Source organism: Physeter macrocephalus, chromosome 8 (assembly GCF_002837175.3).
Source record: "Physeter macrocephalus isolate SW-GA chromosome 8, ASM283717v5, whole genome shotgun sequence".
Classification (NCBI taxonomy): Eukaryota; Metazoa; Chordata; class Mammalia; order Artiodactyla; family Physeteridae; genus Physeter; species Physeter macrocephalus.
Genome location: NC_041221.1, coordinates 11,727,329 through 11,750,082, shown reverse-complemented (window position 1 = coordinate 11,750,082; position 22,754 = coordinate 11,727,329). Strand labels below are relative to the sequence as shown.

Sequence of the window (22,754 nt, the reverse complement as noted above, 5' to 3'; positions counted from 1 at the left end):
TGAGCCGTGGCCGCTGAGCCTGCGCGTCCGGAGCCTGTGCTCCGCAACGGGAGAGGCCACAACAGTGAGAGGCCCGCGTACAGCAAAAAAAAAAAAAGCACAATTGATCAACAAAATACAATTACAGATTTCAGTTTATAGCTATTAAGCCTAAAGGTAAAATTTATTAGAAATACATCTCTTAGAAACTCTTATAAGGCTGTCCCCCCAACCACTACTAGGTCGCACATCCACGAAAGACTATTACTTAGTGCTAAAAGGAGACCGCTGAATGAAGCCTGAGCGAGAAGGGGGTCAGCCAAGGTGGCGATGAAGAGAAGAGATTCAGTGATCTCTCGGAAACAGAGGAGCAGAGCATTTCAAGGAGAAGGGAGCGATCCGTACTGTTTCACGCTGCGTTTCTCCTCGACGGTGCGGACATGGTTCCCTATTTGCACGTGACAACGGTGACGCCACCCTAGGTTCATACAGCACTGCAGAGGCTCAAGACACTCGCATAATGTGTAGCTGTTTAGTCATCAATCTTACCTCTCAGAGATTTCAAATAAACAGAGTATTCTGAGACCGCGAAGTATTCATAGCAATGGAGTAGAGGGAGGAGAGGTGTGATAGGAAATACGCATTCAGTTCTTGTCCCTGGTTCCTGACGCAGAGTTCCTAAACCCCTTAGAATTTCCCGGGTGACGGGAGCATCTCTTGTTCTAATGAGGCGGCCCTAGTTCGCTTTAGGATGGGGACTGGTCACCAGGAAGGCCAAGCCTTTGGTTAGAAGCCTTTCAGCCCAATCTTCCCCCTTCTCCCCAACCTCTGGGGGCTGGAGATTGAGTTAAAATTTGATTATGCCTCCAGAGGATAATTGATTATACCTCCATAAAAACCCGTAAAGACAGGGTTTGGAGAGTTTCCAGGCTGGGGAACACGTCCACGTGCCGAGAGGGTGGTGCACCACGCCGCCCCACCTCCGGACAGAAGCCCCCGCACTTTGGACCTGTCCAGACCGCACCCTATGCATCTCTTTCGTTTGCAACCTTTGTACTATCCTTTATAAGAAACTGGTAAAGGTAAGCAAATCCTTTATAACAAACCAGTACAGGTAAGTAGCGTGTGTTCCTGAGACTGTGAGCTGTTCTAGCAGAGGATGGAGCCCAAGGAGGGGGTCGTGGGAGCTCTGATGTACAGCTGTTCACTCAGAAGTACAGGAGGCTCGGACACGGAGCTGCCATCTGAAATGGGCGGTCTTGTGGGCTGACCCCTAAGTTGTGGGGTCTGTGCTAACCCCGAGCAGTTAGGGTCAGAATGGGAATGAATTGTGAGACACCCAGGTGGTGCCTGGAGATTGGTTGGCTTGTCGTGTTGGAAAACACCCCAGCAGGAAGTGCTAGCTTCGACCCTGTCCTAGAAATAAAATACCTAAAAGCAAAAGCAAGGACTCACCAGTCACTGTGTGCAGCATGTCCACAGCCGGCTCTTCCAGAACTCTGACCTGCTTTTTTATGATGGCCTCAAACGTCTTATAATTCACAAACCCTGGCAACTCTCTGCCACGATACCGATTTTCAAACTGTTGTTTTTTCTTTACATATGGCGCTGTAACCTACAGAAGGAAAGAACAGCTCTGAATTATTTTACAAAAATAGCCTTGCAGGTTTTGCTGAACACAGTACCATTCTAAACTTTCTGAAAGTACAGAGGGGCAGGAAAAAAAATCAAATCTGATTTTCAAATCGAAAAAGATTCAAGGACTGCAGGAAAGAAACAGATCTCGAGATAATTGTCCTTAGTCATCTCAAGACAGCAAGAACAGAGCCAGGGTAGGACGTCAAAAAACAGCAAATGCAGGAACTTAGAGTAAGACAGATTCTTGAAAAGGTACCTGAGTGGGAAATTTTGTAAATCAAATTCGATTTTTTTTAAAAAAATTGTATCATAGAATACTATGTTTGCAGACCCTTTAAAAAATAGAAATGACCATAACACCAGCTAGAATCAGTGACACAGCACATATTCCTGGGCTGTAGCAGGAGTAGAAAGTGTTTATAAATCAAAGGGATAATATAGTTAGATTATTAATGGGATACGGTATCACTGTTTACTACATAAAGCACTTAATTTTTTCTTTATATTCTTGGAATTCTTTTTACTCTCAACAAACTGGAGTATGGAGAAACACCTCCATTGCGGGGTAAAAATGCAGAAGGGCTATGGTTCCTTTTTTTTTCTGAAGAACTAACCAGGGACGGTAGCCTGGTCACCCTCTTTTGGTCAGGAGATATTTTCTCACAGGCATTTAAACAAATCGAGATCGAATTCACTTACCATAAAATTCACCCCATTAAAGTGTACAATTTTTAGTATATTCACAAAGTGGTGCAGACATCACCACTACCTAATTCTCGAACATTTCCATCACCCCATGGAGCAGCAGTCACTCCCCATTTCCCTCTCTCCTCAGCCCCTGGAAACCACTGATCAACTTTCTATCCCTATGGATTTGCCTATTCTGAACATTTCATATAAATGGAATCAGACAATCTGTGGCCTTTTGTGTCTCCTTTCTTTCACTTAGCATAATGCCGTCAAGGTTCATCCATGTTATAGCATGGGTCAGTATTTCATGCCTTTCTATGGGTGAATAATATTCCACTGGGCACTGCACTGTGTCTCCCCCAAATTCATTTGTTGAAGTCCTATCCCCTAGTGCCTCAGAAAGTGACTGCATTTGGAGACAGGGCCTTTAAAGAGGTAGTTAAGTTGACATGAGATCATGAGGGTAGACTCCAATATGACTGGTGTCCTAATAGGGAGAGAAGATCAAGACACAGACACACACAGAAGGACGACCATGTGAAGATACTGGGAGAAGGCTGCCATCGACACGCCAAGAAAAGAGGCCTCAGAAAAAACCAAGGTGCTGACACCTTGACCTTGGACTTCCAGCCTCCAGCATTGTGCGAAAATAAATTTCTGTTGTTTAAGACACTCAAGCCTGTGGTACTTTACTGTGACAGCCTTAGCAAATTAATACATATGAATATACCACAACTGGTTTATCCATTCATCAGCTGATGGACATTTGGGTTGTTTCCACTTTTTGGCTGTTATGGATAATGCTGATAAGAACGTTCATATACAAGTTTTCGTGTGAACACCTGCTTTCATTCTCCTGGGTATATACACCTATGAATGGAACTGCCGGGTCATTTGGCAACGATCTGTTTAACGTTTTGAGGAACTGCTAGAATGTTTCCCAAAGCATCTCACCATTACATTTGCTCCAGCAGTGCAGGAGGGTTCTAATTTCTCCACGTTTCTGTCAACACTTCCTGTTAACTGTCTTTTTGATGGTAGCCATCCCAGTAAGTGTGAGATGGGCTCTCCCTGTGGATTTAATTTGCATTTCTCTGATGGCTAATGACGCTGGGCATCTTGTCACGTGCTTATCAGCCACACGTAAATCTTCTTTTTTGGAGAAATGTCTATTCCAATCCTTTGTCCATCTTTAAATTGGATTATTTCTCTTTTTTTGTTGTTGTTGAGTTGTAAGAGTCCTTCACGTATTGTGGATACTAGCCCCTTATCATATATGTCAGGGGTCCCCAACCCCTGGTCCGCGGCCTGTTGGGAACCGGGCCGCACAGCAGGAGGTGAGGGGCGGGCGAGCGAGCGAGGCTTCACTGCCGCTCCCCGTCGCTCACGTTACCCCCTGAACCACCAACCCCCTCCTACACCCCACCCCCCCCAACCGTGGAAAAACTGTCTTCCACAAAACCTGTCCCTGGTGCCAAAAAGGCTGGGGACTGCTGATATATATGATCTGCGAATATTTTCTCCCATTCGGCGGGGCACCTTTCCACTTTCTTGATAGTGTTCTCTGATGCACAGAAGTTTTAAATTTTGATGAAGTCCAGTTTTTCTTTTTTCCTTATGTTGCTTGTGTTTTAGGTGTCCCATAGCTAAAGAAACCACTGCCTAATCCAAGGTCACACAGTTTTAAACCTATGTTTTCTTCTAAGAGTTTTACAGTTTCAGTTCATACACTTTGGTTTCTGATCCATTTGGAGTTTATTTTTGGATAGGGGGTGAGTTAGGGGTCCAAATTAATTCTCTGGACATTTGGATGTCCAGTGATATGTAACTGATAATTTGTCGGGGGGAGTTCAGCATTTTAAAAAATGAGCTGTTTTTCTCGCAGGCTGACTGCCATAAGCACTTATGCCATAAAAACATGGCTGGGCAATGCTGCAAGGGGGTTTCTGGAAGCCAAGGACTGTTGTCTTCCTTGAAAGGGACAGAGCGGGGCCCTCCCTCCCCGTGAGCACACAGCAGGCGTGCAACCCTCCGCGCGTGGCCTTAGTTCCTGTACGCAGCACAGGGACTGTGGACACATGACAAGTTACGGCCCCAGGAATGAGTTTCCTGGACGTTTCTCCAGCAAGGCTCAGTGTTATTTACCCAGTCCCACCCTGCATGCCCTCTGCCGAGGAACAAAGGTGTAGCCTTTGAATTCTGTAAAAACTCGCATGATTTCTCTTCCCATGTTCATTACTCGAAGCCAAGGAGGACTGCCAATTTGAACAGCCCTGGTCAGCTGAAATAAATTATGGAACCAGTCCCACTCCACCCACCCCCCTGCCACCAAATTGGTGGAATAAAAGCAAAGTTACTTGAAATTTCCCTCAGCTGCTGTAGCTTTATCATTTGTCAATATACGATTTACTTTGGGCTTCTTAAAAGAGTAAAAACATAAATTTCAGATCCCATTTTCTACTTTTTTCAGACTCCTGAGGATTTCACGATGCAAGGCTGGTACCTAGCACGTCGTTGTATTTTCTTTTCATCGCTGCAACTATAAGATCCATTACGAGACACGTCAGGCTTCAAGGCCTTGGTGGGTTAACCAAGATCAGACTGGGTTATTTCAGGGGCAGCACCGTTGAGAACAGAAAGAGCGTGACACACATGATATGTCGACTTGCTCACTGTTGAGGGAGGGCTGGTTCTTCTAAGAGTCATGATTGATATGGGCCAATGAATCTGTATTTTCTCTCCAGGTGTCCTCTGAAATCAGTACTAGATGCTTGCTGGCCCGAGTTCAGGCACATGAAAGAGCACATGTGGCTTTCACGCCACTAACTCCTCACTCTGGGCGTCCTTCACCAACCGCATCACCCAGCCCCCCGGCCCTGGACTCAACTTGACTTGCAGGGTTTACCATGGGGCCTCGGACTCACCTTTTTGGAAACTGTTTTCAACCACAATACTCCATTTGTAGAACTCGGTTCGCATTTTGTTCAACAGCTGAGAGTCATACTCTCCCAAGAATTCTTCCCCTTCTATTATATTAGTGATCTCTTTATTAAATGCATCAATTTTCTGCCAAGAAGAAAAACGAAGTATCAGTGGGGATATTCCAAATACGAGCAAAGCAGTCTGGCGGTCGCATGCATGCGGAGGGTGGGCGAGCCCTTCTCTGCTGCCTTACGGGGCCCAGGTGGGAGGACAGGGGAGAAGAGGCTTTGGCGGCAGACAAGCCCAAACTCCCCTCACCGCCCGGGGGTCTCGGGTGAGCGCGCGTGAGGAAGAGCCGATGCTGTGAACGGGATGGTCTGCCAGCCCCTGCCCACCATCCCCCAACCCCAGCCCCTTTCTGGTGCTAAGTGGCCAGAATGAGTCCGGATCAGCTTTAGGGGAGTGAAGACAGATGTGCACAAGGCCCGCACACGATCCCCTGGTGGACAGTGATGTGCGACTCTCCAACTTGGTGCCCCCGGCAATACTCACATCTATCCCCTTCCGTCTTCCGGGATATCTGAGCCATACTTCTGTAGCTCCTCTGTTATTCTTCTCTGGTGACTCTCCTTTATTTGATTTTCTAACAGGGGCAGAGATTTCTGAGGAAAATAGAAAACAATGGAAAGACATAAATATGAAGAGGGAATGAGTCAAGGTTGGCGATGGGGGGAAAGGAAGAGTTAGTCCAGTGCTCATAAGATGCTAATTTTTTTTTTTTTTTTTTTTTTTTTTTTGGAAAGGAAGAGTTAGTCCAGTGCTCATAAGATGCTAATTTTTTTTATTTTTTTTTTTATTTTTTTTTTTATTTTTTATTTTTTTTTTTTTGCAGTACGCGGGCCTCCCTCTGTTGTGGCCTCTCCCGTTGCGGAGCACAGGTTCCGGACGCGCAGGCTCAGCGGCCACGGCTCACGGGCCCAGCCGCTCCGCGGCACGTGGGACCCTCCCAGACCGGGGCGCGAACCCGGTTCCCCTGCATCGGCAGGCGGACGCACAACCACTGCGCCACCAGGGAAGCCCGATGCTAATTTTTAATTAGGCCAAGTGGATAGTTTATTAGCATCCCACTAAACGTGTGGTCCTCTGACGGGCAACATCCACACCACCCGGGAGAATCCCGGGCCGCATCCAGATCCCCTGAATCTAAGCCGGCATCTTAACAAGATGCACAGGAGATCCACGGGTGCTGACGTTTGTTAGCTGACATGGTTAAGCTTTGTGCTTGCAGGATTCTATTCAGAGATTGGACAGCTTTGCAAGTACTTACACAGATGTGCATGATAAGTTCGGTGGTCAGTCTTTCGGCCAGGCATGGGACCGTGGCCCTTCCTTCCTCCAGAAGACCCCTGCAAGAGAAGACAACGTACATGTCCATCTGGGTCTAGCCAGAAAACGCAAGTCGGCTCTCTGCTGCTGGGGAAAGCCAAGGCGAATCCAGTTACTTCCCACTGGATGGAATGTCCTGCAACTGGTACCCAACAAATGTTCAGAATTGGACTGCACAGAATTGACTGAATTTCAGTAACGTTGGGTATTTCAAAAATGGTATAGAATGATCCCTGCCAGCTGATGTATTGTGTCTCATGACATCTGACTATAGAAATGGTCTTTATAAAAATACACAGTCACCTCTAGATAGGTTTTCATAACATGCACATACCCTTCTATATACATAATGCAAATCAGTATCGAGCTTCATGAAAATATACTGACACAGGTGCATGGATGAACCCCGAACTGGGGGACCCACCCTTCCCCAAGAGAAGAACTTAAACCATGGGCTGGTTGGAGGACGGAAGCCAAGCCCTTCTCTCACTCTTTCCAAATATGTGTCTGCAGGGTGAGTTATTACAGGATTTTCTATATTTTAAGGGACTTTTTAGGATGAAGGGCAGCCAGGAAGCACGAGTTCACACACCTCTTTGCAAGAGTACACTCATACCTAAGTTTCAGTTTCTGCACCTGTCAATTTTTAAAATCGTGGTAAAATATATATAACATAAAATTCACCATTTCAGTCATTTGTAAGCGCACATTCAGTGGTATTAAGTACAATTACGTTGCTGTGCGCCCATCACCGCCATCCACCTCCAGAACTATCCCATCTTCCCCAAATGAAACTCTGTCCACATTAAACATCTCCCCCTCCCCCTCCCCCCAGGCCCTGTCTCTATGAATCTGACTCTTCTAGGGGCCTCGTATAAGTGGAATCATACAGTGTTTGTCTTTCTGTGACTGGCTTATTTCACCAAGCATAATGTCCTCAAGGTTCATCCATGTTACAACATGTGCTAGAATTTCCTTCCTTTCTAAGGCCGAATGCTATTCCACTGTATGGATGGACCACATTTTGTTTATCCCATTCATCTATCAATGGACACTCAGGTTGCTTCCATATTTTAGCTATTGTGAATAATGCTGCTATGAACACAGGTGTACAAGTATCTCTTCTGAATTATGTCTCTGCAGGCTTCTGGGAGCATCAAATGTGATCATGTTTACGAAGGACATGGTTCTCCATCTACATACACGTGTGTGCACACAAGGGCTCTCAGTGACTGTGTCACTTTTTTTCTCCACGTCTTATAAGCTCCTTTTTATTGGCATCTCATTGCACAGCACTCTAATGTTGCCAACACTGTGATCTCTTATTCTGGTTCATTTATATGAAGCCCATGATTTTCAACATTTAGATTCCAAATTTTCACAATTAAAAACAAATCTGTAAAAACAAATATTGTATAATATTGCTTATATGTGGAATCTAGAAAAATGGTACAGATGAACTTATTGGCAAAGCAGAAATAGAGACACAGATGTAGAGAACAAACTTACGGATACCAAGGGGGAAGCGGGGGTTGGAATGAACTGGGAGATTGGGATTGACATATACACACTACTATGTATAAAACAGATAACTAACAAGGACCTACTGTACAGCACAGGGAATGCTACTCAATACTCTGTAATGACCTATATGGGAAAAGAATCTAAAAAATAGTGGATGTATGTATAACTGATTCACTTTGCTGTACACCTGAAACTAACACAACACTGTAAATCAACGATACTCTAATAAAAATTTAAACAAAAAACAAACCTGTGCTGAACATCCTTTAGCCAACATTAGTGGATCCATCTCTGATTACTTTCCTGGGTGGAATTCCTAGAAATGGAACTCAACCTCGGGGACGCACCAATGCAGACCGGTTCGCATGTGACCTCAGCCCACATTCCCAGCAGCAGAGGTGAAGGTCCACGCCCCTCCTTTCCCACCAACACTACATCTTCTCATTGTTTCAAATCTAACCAATTTATCAGTCTTTTCCTTTTTAAAAAATTTCATTTTGGGCATTAGGGTTAGAAAGACTTTTATCCTGGGATTATAAATTCTCCATCTGTATTTTCTTCTGGGATGCTTATGGTGCCTTTCTTGTATTTAATTTTAAACTTCAACTGATATTTATTATATTTTGGTATCCCATGTTAAGTAAGGTCACAATTTAATTTTTTCCCAAATATTAAACAATTATCTCAATGCCACTGACTGATGATCAAACTGACATAGCCCAGGGATTTGTAATGCCACATTTATTATAGACCAAATATATGTATCTGAGTCTTATTTCTGGGTTTTCTACTTTGTTTCTATCCTGTTTCACTTATGTTTATATTCCGGTTCCAGAACCATACTATTTCAGTTATTGCAAAAATCTCTGCCTTATTTTGATGTTTTAAATTTATTCTTTGCAGTACTTTGTCAATTCCACCTTTTTTCTTCCAGGCAAATTCCATGGTCATTGTCAAGGAACAAACACACATGGATACTCTCAAAATCTGATCTCAGACAGCATCCATTTTCCCCCGTGAGGACGGAGGTCCTTAATTTTGGTTCACACTCGGAAAACACCACCCGCCTACCTGAAATGGGCGTGGTTCTCAAAGAAGTCCTGACCCTTCTACAGGGCCTTGGTCAGGCTCAGCTGGTGCTGGATATCCTGCTGGCCCCGGCCCTTGACGATCACGTAGCCCTTCTCCAGGTGGAAGACGAGGTTTCTCACCACGTCCACTACCTTGTCTTCGTTGCCTTTGGCCACCAGATCGGGCTTCGTCAAGATTCCTGCGACCCAGAGACTTTGGTTAGAGAATGCTCACAGCTTCGCAGAGTGAAAAGTAAGGACAGCTCCTGCCCCTGGGAAGGCAGGTCCCCTGGCCCCTGGTTTCCTCCCACCCTGCTTGAGGGCAGACAATAGGGCTTACAGAGCGAAGATGTGAGGCTCAGCCCCTGTGTTCTCCCCAAGCTCACATCACCCAGATCTCGGCTCTCACACCAAAGAGAGTAGTGTGTAATGGCCCTTTTGTGTTCTTTCTGTCCAGTGGAGAAGTTCACTCTCAAACTTTCCTGTGCACCTGAACCACCTTAAGGTAGGTCTTAAAATGCAAAATCTCAGGCCCCATCCCAGAGATTCTGATTCAGGAGCTTCGGTGGGATCGAGGGACTTGCATTTCTAAAAATTCTCCGATTATTTCTGGTGCAGGTGGGGCGTGGCTCACACTTGGAGCAACACTGGTCCAGCCAGGACCAGTTACTTCATTCGCGGGGCCCAATACAAAATGGAAACGCAGAGCCCCTTGTTCAAGCGTTGAGTATGGCAAGATGGCGGCAACAGAGCATCACACCAGGTGTGGACCCTTCCGGGTGCGGGGCCCCGTGGGACTGTCCAGCGAAGCCAGCCCAGGACTAACCCTGAGGTTTACTGTGTCCACTGGTAGCTGCTGCCCTGGCCCAGAGATCCCCATCCCAGGCACAACAGGCAGCAGGACAAGCAAAGAAGGAGCCCCTGCAGCTAAGGATGGCGGAGCAGAAGGTGGAAGGGACTGGGTCCTGACAGCGTCACTGAACAGCGGTCCCGAGGGAAGCAGCCTGTGCCCAGAGTTCTTGTTAGGCGTGAAGATAAATCGCCATTTGTTTCAGCCACTGTACTCAGGTTCTCTGCTATTTACAGCCAAACGCCTTTTTTAAAACAGAAAATTTACCATTTTAACCATTTTTAGGTGCACAGTTCAGGGGCATAAAGCACTTCCACATTGTAGGGCAACCTTGATCACTAACCATCTCCAAAACCTTTTACTCTTCCCAAGCTGAGACTCTGTCACCACTGAACACCCACCCTTCTTTCCCCCTTTCCCCCCGTTTGACTTCCTGTCTCTATGAACTTGACCACTATAGATCCCTCATATAAGTGGGATCACACAGTATTTGTCCTTTTGCCCTGGCTTATGTCGTTAAGCATAATGTCTTCAAGATCCATCCACATTGTAGCAGGTGTCAGAATATCCTTCCTTTTTAAGCTTGAGTACTATTCCATTGTATTGATACATCACATTTTGCGTATCCATTCATCTGTCTGGGACACATGGGTTGTTCTACCTCAAATGCATTGTCAACTGACATAACTGTTTTCTGATTTTGCCTCATCTCCTGAACCCACCATGCCTCTTATAAGCAGGTAGACAAGGATTACAAGCCAACACATGGCCAACAAGAGTCAAATGTGGCCCATTTCATGTGGCCTCAATGTGTTCTCAAAAGGTTCTCATCTTGCGTGTGTGCCAGGAAGCACCCACTGGATTCAAGGGATGCTTTTCCACTATCAAGCCACCTACTATTTTTAGATTCTTCCATCTTCTTACCTATGGTCCTGTCTCCTTGGGGGTCCACCTCCTGAGCCATGCACAGTGCCTCCGTGGTGGTGATGTCCACATTAGCCGGGACCACCACCAAGTTGATGGTCTCCTGCTTAAGGATGTACTTCCTGATGAGAGACTTGATCTGTAAGAAAATGAGAGGGTATGAGAGATGAGACAGGTCATGACCTTGTACTTGCTTCAGACCCTCCAAGTCCCAGAGGTATTTCTCCAAAGAAGCAACAATGGAGAAACGAGCCCACAATACAAGCCTGGTGGCACTTCCCAAGTCAGAGGAACTAAGTTCTCTGTGGCTGAAACAGGGAAAACTGTGAGGTCTTAACTCTTTAACCATCTCCTAAGACCTCAAATCTGACAGTCACAATGAAAAACAAGATGCCAAAAGAATTGCTTGACTATTCCCTAAATCTTTAATCCATAGGGTGAGATTCACTGATATAGGAATATCATTAGACTTGCTTCTAATGCTCTCTTATGCTTCCCACATAAAACCCCTTCCTAATACATGCTGGTTTAGATGTCGCCTGTAGCTTAAAGTAAACATCATGGCCCCCAAGCCTGAATGTAAAATGAAAATACCTTTTCAGCTCACAGGAAGCACTCTGACCCAGCCCACCTGTGTATGGCTGCAGGAAAGAAGAAATTAGCACACCCCCTCCTCCAGTCAGGCTGAAATCAAGAGATATTTGCACCAATTTGAGGCCTTTTTGCTTTACCTCTTCACCTCCCCGCTCTTTGTTCTACAAAAGAAACTAGCATCCAGACCCCGGGAAGAGGGTTCTCTAGGACACTGGTCTGCCGTCTTCTCGGACTCCCAGCTTTCCGAATAAACTCCATATTCCTTACCCCCAACACCTCATCTCCCAATTTATTGGCCTCTCCCGGCGCGAGCAGAAAGAGCGCAGGCTCGGTAATGTGGTTAAAAGGGAGAGCATCTTGTACTTTAGACCTAATGCTCTCTATCAAATCAAGATGGCTGAGTATCAGGAGGTGGGCGGAAGAGAAGTGAAGAAGGACCTGGGGGGCGGGGGGAGGGCACGTCCACAGGCGGGTGGGGAACTTCCTGGCCAGCAGCTCTGTTCTAAAGTAGAAAGATGACATGAACATTTTAGGAGACTTCTGGGGACTTCACAGCTGAGGGGGAGGTGGGGGGAAGGGGTGACATCACTTGACCTTACTTCCGACAAAAACTTGATTTAAAGTTGGACTGAATAATTCCGAGGATCCCACACGCGCAGCTCTGCGGTCACCCGCGGTGGGGTCGGGGTGAGGAGGGCTGCGGTGCCGGTCTCAGCAGCGCCTGGGTTTTCCGTCAGCCCCCAGGGCTGTCCTACCTCCCCCTATCCTGAAGACTAAGTGTGCCGGCTCCAGGCCGTCGCACTCGGCTGCACAAGCCACGGGGAAGGCAGACCCTCGGCAACTCTCCATCCCCTGGCCCTGGGTTAAGGGTCCTCCGCGCAGGGCACTTCTGCGCATGCCCCATCTCTCCGGCCAGCCCTTGCTTCCCATAGGGCGGCTCCAGCACGCAAAACCTCCCAGCGACCCTCCGCTCCAACCCCCCTCTATTCAGAAGGATTGGTGAAGACCCCGGGTCCATGCGCTTCCAAGGAAACCCCCGGGCAGCTGACTGGTCTGGTTTGCACTCCTTAGCAGGAAATATAAACTGATATATGAAGCTGGGTCAGCGGTTTGGGGTGTGCTCGGAGGTCACGCAGAAGTGGATGTGACATTTTTGCAGCGCGCCCCTCTCAACCAGCTCCCTCGGAGACCCTCTTTGCCCCCGTGCCCTCCACGTGCCCACCTTCTCAGGCAGAAAAGCCGCCCGTTTGGGGGGTGGAGGACTGTTCTTGAGGCATCACCCAGGAGCCTCAGCAGCGTGTCGGTAGGAAAGTAGAATCAGCAGTGATCGTTTTTACTACTACTAGCTTGCGCATTACCCGCACCCCGGAGCGCTCAACTCCCAGCCAGCCGCCCAAATGCCCCGAGGCCTCTGGCCGGCGGAGGGTGCCCAGACGCAGGAGCGCGACACTTACCGTCCCCGGCGCCAGGCGCCCGCCGCTCTTCGGCTTTAAGCAGCGCGAGCGCCGCCCCTCGCTCCCCGCCCGCCCCCGGCCGCGGGGAAACGAAACTCTCACGTTCCCAGGGCTGCGGGATTAGAAACGGAACCGAATGCGTGGCGCACAGCGCCCCCAGCTGCAGCCTCCTCGAGGCCCCCCAGGTGTGTGCCCGCACGAGCAGCATGTCTGGGAGCTTGCGGGAAATGCAGTTTCTCGGCGCCCACCCAGACCTGCTGCATCGGAAACTCTCGGGCGCGGGACCCAGCTACCTGAGCTTTATCCGGCCCTTCTGATGGTTCTGGCACGGTTTGAGAACCGCTGCTCTGACAGTCCTGAGTCATCCAAAGATGAACGTAGCTTTGAACTTAGCCGGTCCCTTAAACCGCTGGTCTTCTGAACAGATGCTTGATAACTGGGTGTCTTAAAACACTGCCGTAGGTTCACTGGGAACATTCCAGCACCAAAACGGATTCTTAAGCATTCTAAGCTCATGGCAGCTCCCCACCCCAATTCTTCCTCCCCCCTCAGACCCACATCATCCTCCTTTCTCAATTCTCCTTATCTTCTTCAAGCCCTCCCTGGAGTTTAGCTCATTTGCTTTCTTCAGGATGGAAGTGGGTGGAAGATGGAGGGAAGGGGTGGCAGAGTCAAGTAGACCAAAAAGTGGCCCTCCCAGTGAGGGTTCTGTGGGGGGCAGTAACCTTTCCTTTTGGAAGGAGCTGGCACCGCACCTCCCTTCCCCTTTGCTCAGCTCACGAGCCCTGACAACAAGCCTCCTCCCTACAAAGACCCCTATTATTAGGAAGAACATCCCTCACTCCAAAGACCCAGGACCTGCTCCCTTTCCAAGTGCTGTGGTCGGGTGTCGGCTGAAAGAAAAAAAAAAACTGCACACCTAAAAATTGAGAATCACATTTTATTTGGTGGACTTACTGAGGACTTACCCCAGAAGATGGCCTCTCAGATGGCTCTGAGGGACAGCTCCGAAGAGGTCAGGGAGGAAGCAGGATGTATAGGAGTTTCTGTAACAAAAACCAGGTAGTTGGAACGTCAAAAGATTACTGTTAGTTAAAGAAAACCCAGACATCTCAAGTTAATGACTTCAGCACTTTTCTCTGTATGGGAAGATGCAAGAGTCTGGGCTCATAGAAATCATTCCTTTGGTGTGCACCTTAACCATCTAGGGCCAGTCTCCTCTTTTTCTCCATGCTGAATCCACTCAGGATGCACAGTCTCCGGTAGCTGCAGCAGCTGATGGCTTGATGGCTGCAACATCCTTTGTCTACTGATAAAGCAGGGGACATTCTTCACCCACACAGGGAAAGCTTGGATGGAACCAAATTCAATATGGTGGCACCCAAAAGGAGGGGAGGAGGCCCCACAGAGCAGCTCCCTGGCCTGACGGCTGCCGTGCTCTGCAGGGCCCACTGCTGGGGTCTGGGCAATCCTACCCAGGGTGGTTTGATGGGAGAACACACGCTTCCCCAATAATTATCCAGGAACACGTGCCTGGCTGCCTACCTGTCCAGGCCTCGGTTGCTTCCTAGTTACAAAGAAGAGTGAAGACTTAACTCTGAAGAATGATCCTACTTCCTGAAACCACATGAGGCTCTCCCTGTGATTCCTGCTCAGGCATGAATTCAGAAAGAGCCACTAGCAAAAGTGAAAACTGGCTGGGGCCAAAGCCAGCGCCAGGGCCAGGACTAGGGGCAGGTGAGTGAGTGAGGTGCCTGGGGCGCAGGATTTAAGGAGCTGCTCCCCCTCAGTGGGTCAAGTGCATCCATAACGTTGGTACCCAGGTGCTTCACACCCTCCCGCTCTTGCCTCCGGGCCAGGGATTTGGTACCTGCTGCTTCCAATATGCACATTAGATGGCAGTTCTCTCAAGAGCCCAGGGGCGTGTTTGGGGTATAACTGAATAATAACACAGTAATAGCTCATAGGCACCAGGCCATAGTATGTGCTGGGTGCCAGCCTGAGAGACTAGCTCACCTTCACAACCACCCTGTGAGGGAAGTAAGATTGACAGGCCCATTTTACATATGAGGAGACGGAGGCCAAGGAGTTAGGTTACTGCTAGGCCCCTTGGCTAGGAAGTGGGGGAGCTAAGATTGCAATCTAGGCTTTTATTCCCAAGCCTGCGCTCTGTAGCACCTTCTCTCCATGCTAAAATCGACAAGATGCAGCTCCTGTTCTCAGGAAGCTCACAGCCTTTCACCTGAATTGCTGATGATTCTTTCCCTACTAAAGAGACATTGATGACTCTGTATTCTAACAGATAAGTGTCAAACTCTTAGCCCTTGAGAATTGTCCTCCAGGCTCCGCACCCCACTTCTGCTGGCCTATCTGTCCCCCTGGGCTCCTGGAGACATTCTCCTCCCTTGCTAAGTCCCAGCGGCATGCTCCCTGTCTCTGCAGCTGCCCTAGGGAGCTCCTTCTAAGCCTGGGTCACACCTCTTCCAGCCTCCGCTTCCCCTGGCTTAGCTCAGGCAAAGATGCTTTGCATCCCAGATGGATGTTCTAAATAGTGGAGCATGTAGCCACCTCCTCAGTGGGGCTGTCACCTCGACAAAGTTCTCATCAAGCTTGGATCACTCCAGTGCCTACCACCCAGCAACAGTAGGTGCTTAGTGATCATAGGCTGAGTTTAACTGGACTGAGCACAGCCATCTCAGCCCCTGGGGATGCCACCGTAGCATGCGCCTGGCCCTACCCTCTTACTAACGTTTCTTAACTCCATTAAAACGTGTCTGGCAAAAACACAGCATCCACAGGAGAGCATATCGGGGGCCAAACAATCACACTGACCCCAGAACTCCTGCTGCCTGTGCAGTCACGGGTGCCCAGGGCTCTGCAGGTCTCTCTGGTCCTTGTCCAGCCCTCTCATCACCTGCATGGCCTGGCCTTGCAGAAGAGAGGTGAGCTGGTGCTTATGGGAAACCAGGCCCGACAAGCTTCCAGGCATCGCTCCCCACCTGCAAACCGGTGCATTTACTCAGACACCTGTGGGAAGCGAGCGGCACCCTGTGCGGGGATGGGAGGGGTGGAGGTGTTCCAGCGTGCTCAGCTTGGCGTGCCCCATTGCCTGAATGTGACTCCGCCTCACTATGCGAGAACTTCCAATTCAGGGCCCTCCTCCTCCACCTGCGCGCTGGGCTTCTTCCCAGAAAGCAGCCTGCCTCCGTCCTTCTCCAGGCCTAGTGGACTTGCTTTCTGGGAGCCCCACGCCCCAACTCCCCTCTTCCCCAGGACCATGGCCTTGTCACGCTGTCTTGGCCATTTTGAACGCCCTGTCTGCCACCAGGCCGTCAAGGGCGCAGACAAGTTCGTGATGTTTGCTGTCGTACTTGGGGTCCAGCACAGTTCCTGGTACACAGTATTTCAATAAATGTTTCTAGAATGAATGATGAGTCGGAGGACTGGCTCTGGTCTTGCAGACGTGGTCCTCACGTGACCTCGGAGACTCACCCTAAGCCGCTCAGTTTCTGATCTGGCATTTCCCAGTCAATTCAAGCTCCGCTTCGGCTTCTTTGCTTAGAGAAAGGGAAGTCCAGCTTCAGCCCCTCTAGAATCCAGGGTCAGGAGAGGCGGGGGCGGAGCCCGGAGGAGGAGGGGGCGGTACCGGGAGGGGGCGGAGCGCGTTGGAGCGGAGGACGCCGCGTGAGGAGGAGGGGGCGGAGTTCGGGGCAAGGGGTGGTGCTTAGGGGGAAGGGCGGTGTTAGGGATCCGCCCCCGGGCCGGCCAAGTCGTCGCTCCCGCACGCCGCAGGTTGCGCTGCGCCGCTGCCTGGACGTTGCAGCAGGCCCGGACGCAGGTCTTCCGGAGCCCGGCGGCACGCGGGGCTGCGGGGTAACCCGGAACCACCGGGGTAATGCTCCCGGGTCTGACGCTGCCAGGCCGAAGCGCACAGCAGCGCTCCCCGGCCAAGCGCCCCCTCAGTCCCGCCTGAAGCGCGAGTGTCTGGCGTCACTGCCGCGTTTTGTTTTCTCTTCTGTGCTGGCGACATAGACCCGGCTTCTCAAAGGCTGGTTCCAGGGCGAGCAGTGTTGGCCTCACCTTGGAGCTTGTTAGGAACACAGGGTCCGTCACTCTGCTGGAGCTGAGCTGGTGGCCCTGGGACCAGGCTTAGTGTACGTGGGGCCATTCCAAAATCATTTTTTCCTGGATAAGGGTCAGCTGTCTGTCTGGCATTTGTCTGGTGATCAACACTTGGTGAAAGTTTGCTTTAACGATGAAGGAGGCAACAGCACGTGTTCCCTGCCTTCCCAGGACCTCTCCCAGGGGGTAACAGGAAGTGGCCCAGGCTGTTCTTTCCACCAGTTCTTCAAATTCCAACCCAGGCTGCTCATTCCTCCTCTGCCTGCAGCTAAGCTCCGTGTTTTATGGAATAGAAAGTGGAGGGAGCCCAACACAGTATCTCTGTGTTAAAACTGTCATCTCTTGGTTATGGAGCATCTGTGGAGTGACCATGTCAGGCGCTGGGCTAATTTCTCTACACATATGATCTCTAATATTGCAAAAATAAATCAAATAGTAAATGGAGCTCAGAGAGATGGACTTGATCTCGGGTGGCCTCAGCCTGCCACCTCTTGAAGCAGGATGTTGGCTCCCTGGCCAGAGACTGAAGTCAGGCCGTGACAGTGAGACCCCTGAATCCTAGCCACTAGACCACAAGGGCCAGTGGCCAGTGATAAGGCCCCTGGACCGTTGGCTTTGTAGAAATAAATTTCCACAAAGAGGTGGAAAGTAGTGAAACAAGAAAAGTGTTTATTAGGAGGAAAAAGAGTACGTGTATTGAATAGGCACACACTTGCGGGCTCAGAGAGAGAGTTGCGCCCTAGTGCTAGTTTGAATCACTTACATGGGGCATTTCTTCCAGGTTTCCTCTGGCCAATCATCTTGCCTTGCCTGGCTCTGAGACCGTATTTGGTGTATCTCAGGTTCCTCCCTGTGTGCACATGCATCTCTTAGCCAAGATGGATTCTAGCAAAGAGGCCTATGGGTAGGATGACATCACTACTTTGGGATGCCATCTCCCTCCCTTTTTGACCCCCGAGGAGCCTTTCTGTGCGTGTGTAGTCAGGAAGTGTCACAAGCACGACAGGCCAATACATTGGGAGACAAGATGCTGAGGCAAGGGATAGGAACTTTATTCAGAAAGCCGGCAGACCCAGAAGATGGTGGATTAGTGTCCCCAGAAAACCAGCTTCCCGGGATCTGGGTGCCAGTTTCTTTCTTAGAACAGAGAAGGGGAGGAGGTGAGGAAGTAAAGTAAAAAGGCCATAAGTCTTGCAAAACATCTCCTGGTTTGGCCAGCCTTGGGGAGGGGATGTGTTAATTTCTTCTTTTCTGCAGCCATCCACAGGTGGACAGGTCAGGGTGTCTCCCTGTGAGCTGAACAAAGGCACTTTGGTTTAACATTCAGGCAGAGGGGCGGGGGTTCCCTGAGGCAGGTCCTTATGTATGCCTATAGCTTTAGACAGAACAAAAGCAGTGGAAAGCAAAGGTCAAAGTAAAAGAAACAGATCCAACCTGGAGTCAGATTTTGTTCTTCTCTGTTGCATTATCACTGCACCACTGACTGGAGAGAATATCCCTCCCCCACCCCACCTCCACCCCAGTGTGGAATCTCAGGGGACGGGAGGGGAGGGAGTGAAAGGAGCAGGACGCTGTGGAGCTCCTGAGCACAAAAGCCTCTCTGTGTCCCCCATTTCTTGATTACAGAAAATAGGCTTCATTCAGCCTCCATGACCTTCCTTGAGTTCCAGCTGGGCAGGTTCAAACAGATGCTAATCAGGGAAGGGAGGGGATGCAGAAACAAGGGAGGAACAGTCGAGAGAAACAATAGTGCAGCCTTGGGGCAGGGTCCTGGTTCCCTTCAAGGGATGCACACAACAATATCTTCGAGCTGTTTTGCAGACACTGAGACCCCCACCAGGTGGGAGAAGTTAACTGTGTGCTGCCCACAAGCATGGAGACCCCAGACCTGTTGGAACCAGAAGGTTGGTGATGTTGACTCCCACTTACCTCACCACCAACCAATCAGAAGAATGTCCACCAGCTGACCACGCCCACTTTGAACCATTACTATAAAACTTCTCACTACCCTCTCCAGGTTGGGATACACAGTGTCGAGGGCATTAGCCCGCTGTGGCCCCCTTTGCCTGGCAAAGCAATAAACCTGTTCTTTCCTACTTCACCCAAAACTCTGTCTTCAAAATTAATTCAGGGTTGGGGTAGAGAAGCTGGATTCGGCTTCAGGAGGGGTCGTATTCAAGCACAGGCAGATCCCCAGACTTTGATCAAAGCAGATTTCACCTGTAGGAGCAGGTCTGCAGTGCCCAGAGGCAGAGGAGAAAGGAAGGTCCCACAGGTAAGGTATGCTGTGAGAGACTTAATATACACACAGTCAATGGTCAGACCATCTATGAAAACAGAAGTCTGAAAACAGAACAGGCTGAAGCAACCTGCCCCGGAAACCAATCCATTGTTAACAGTAGCCAACCAAGGAAGACAGCTTGCCTTAGGCCAATGTGTAGGAAGTCAGATAGCTATCTACCAACAATTCAGGAAGTCAAACAATAACTCCTGTAACAATTAGCCCCAAAGGACGGGGGGGTTTTTACGAACCAGGTCCGTTTGCCGCAGAGAAAGAGTTTATTCACAAGGCAGTCAAGCGTGGGGAAGGGAGAACAAGTCTCAGATCTGCCTCCCAGAAGGCGTGGAGGTTGAGATATTTGTGGGATAAGCAGGGTGGTCTTAGAGTGGGGGAACGGTGATTGGAGGTGGGGAAAAGGTAATCAGTGTCTTGCGCAGGCGCATCTGGGTTACATGTCGACTATGAAATTATTCAGAACCTAAAAGTTGAGCGTTATGTTTTATTCGGTGGGAAGTTTTAGAACTTCACGCCTGGGAGGCAGCATCTCAAGTAACCCTGAGAGAACTGCTCCAAGGAGGTGAGTGGAGAGCTAGGATATATAGGAGTTTTGCAACAAAGGGCAGGAAGGGGCTTCCCTGGTGGCGCAGTGGTTGAGAGTCCACCTGCCGATGCAGGGGACGCGGGTTCGCGCCCCGGTCCGGGAAGATCCCACATGCCACGGAGCGGCTGGGCCCGTGAGCCATGGCAGCTGAGCCTGTGCGTCCGGAGCCTGTGCTCCGCAACGGGAGAGGCCACAGCAGTGAGAGGCCCGCGTACTGCGAAAAAAAAAAAAAAAAAAAGGCAGGTAGTAGGAACAAACGATTACTGTTAATAAAAGAAAACTAGATATCTCAAGTTAAGGAATTTAGTGCTTTTCTATGTATGGGACGATGCAAGAGTGTGGGCTCACTGAAATCATTCCTTTGCTTTGCACCTCAGCTATTTGGGGCCAGTATCCTGTGTTTTATATCCTGAGTTTCCTTAGCGTTCACCTTCGGGAATGGCTGCAGTCTGATGGCTGCTAGATGGCAGGTATTCTTTCCTTCCTGAGTTCCCTCGGGGCTCACCAGCTCACCATAGGCTGTGGCTGCAATTGCTGATGACCGTGACACCCTTTGTTTACTGACGTGGCAGCAAATATTCCATTTATCGCTGGTTTCTGCATATTCACAATGGAGGCGCATAGCATGATGGGAGGGTGGAGTTTTCCAGTCCTCTGGCCTCAAAAGGCCATACGTTGGACACCTGCACAAGGCCAGATTTAGGGTCAGTGGTCCGAAGCAGCCTTAGCTGGCTCACACCGTATAGGACCCGAGCCAAGTTCCGGTAGAACAACTGGGCTGTGTGTAGCTGGGAGGGTGTGCGATCAAAGGAAAAAACGAAAGAAAGGGAGGGAGGGAGGAAGGAAGGAAGGAAGGAAGAAAACTAAAGGGAGCTTAATTGGTGAAGGCAGTTTACAAGCTGAGGGGTTTTTACAAGCTACCCCCTATCTGTTGTTCTGCAAGGCAGGCTCGAGAATTCCTGTTAGTTATCAGTTTCTGTCAAATCTAGGGGGACATGGTTTCAATTTGGTTAATATGAAACTGCTAGGTGGTGTCTGGGGGGCTCCGAGGATCTCTGGTTCTTTATGTCTCAGCACAGAAAGAATTCAGCCAGAGGCAAAGTGATAGGTGAGAAGTGATGTATTAGAATAGGACACTTGTGAGGCTTACAAGCAGGTGGATGAGAGAGTTCTGCACCCCAAGAAGCTAGTGGGCTACAGTTTTATAATCATAGGAAAAGTGGGGAGGAGGAAAGGCCACCTTCTTCCTCATTCTTGAGTAGACGTCATGCTTCCATCATCAGCTCCTCCTCCATGTCAGGTGGGGTAGTTTTCTTCTCCCTACATGGTCAAGCCAGGACTGTCATGGCACAAGGGAAATGATCAAACAGGCGGTAACATATGCTAAAAATGGTAAATCATCTCAGGTTTTGGTATAATGTCACTTTTTCCCTATATATTTGTTTTTAATGTGTGCAGAGGAGCATGTCCTAGGAATCATTAACTTACTGAGCTCACCGTGCAGGATGTGGGTCTTATTCCACCATTGTTTTATTGTTTGGGGGCAGGTCTCGTGCTTCTGTTGCATGGTTTTGCTGCTAAGCAAGCATACTTGATTAAGAAAACCTGCTTTCTTGGGCTTCCCTGGTGGTGCAGTGGTTAAGAATCCACCTGCCAATGCAGGGGACACGGGTTTGAGCCCTAGTCCGGGAAGATCCCACATGCAGTGGAGCAACTAAGCCCGTGCGCCACAATTACTGAGCCTGCGCTCTAGAGCCCACGAGCCACAACTACTGAGCCTGTGTGCCACAACTACTGAAGCCCGTGCGCCTAGAGCCCGTGCTCTGCAACAAGAGAAGCCACCGCAATGAGAAGTCCGTGCACCGCAATGAAGAGTAGCCCCTGCTCGCCACAACTAGAGAAAGCCCACGTGCAGCTACAAAGACCCAATGCAGTCAAAAATAAATAAATAAAATTAAAAACAAAAAAAGAAAACCTACTTTCTTGATTGATCATTAACTTACAGGGGTCTCCCATACTTTTTTCTTTACTTATAATCCCCTAGGAAGATTAGCTATTTAAGCACCTACTTTGTCCTTTTACTCTGTCCCTATCAAATAGTCCCTATTTTTTTGTCCCTACTTTTAAAGAAAAAAATGTTGCCTGCCATTCCAGTTCTACAAGGATCAAGCCCTCCCCGTGGTTGCCTACCCACAGTGCACCTGAGGGGAATTCAGGATGGAGAAAAACAGGAGGCATACTGTGCTTTGGATATTCCAGCCCTTAGAGAGTTAAGATACCTGTCTAAGGAAAAATTTCAATGACCCCAGATTCTTGCATCTTCCCATACATAGAACAGCAGTGAGATCATTAACTTAAGATATCTGTCCTTTGTGATTAGCAGTAACCTTTTTATGCTTGATGACATGTTTTTCCCAGCAAAAAATGTTCACAAATATCCTGGCTCCTCCTTTACCTCTTTGGAGCAGTTTCTCAGAGCAATCTGAGCCTTCCTTTTTTTCCACTATAAAGCTTTCCCACTCCTCTGCCTGCCATTGAGGCTCTGACCAAATGTAAGTCCTGGTGGTGGGCCCTCTTGCTATAGCCAGCTGAGAATAAGTAACTGCTAGTTCCTGTGGGCTAAGAATGCTCGGCCTGCCGTCAGCAAACAAAGGATGTCACAGTCATCAGCGATTGCAGCCACCCCAACGGTGAGCCCCGAAGGAGCTCAGGATGGAAA

At 49.1% G+C, this 22,754-nt stretch overlaps 1 protein-coding gene across 1 annotated transcript in view; it reads right to left on the bottom strand.

The window, feature by feature from the left end:
• The window catches only part of LOC102982101 (interferon-induced GTP-binding protein Mx1), a 59,729-nt gene that overhangs the window by 11,256 nt on the left and 25,719 nt on the right, over positions 1-22,754 (bottom strand). The window contains 6 exon segments of the mRNA XM_055086383.1: positions 5,232-5,373; positions 5,766-5,891; positions 6,557-6,635; positions 9,211-9,409; positions 10,984-11,122; positions 11,167-11,176. Coding sequence (XP_054942358.1) covers positions 5,232-5,373; positions 5,766-5,891; positions 6,557-6,635; positions 9,211-9,409; positions 10,984-11,122; positions 11,167-11,176 — 695 coding nt within the window.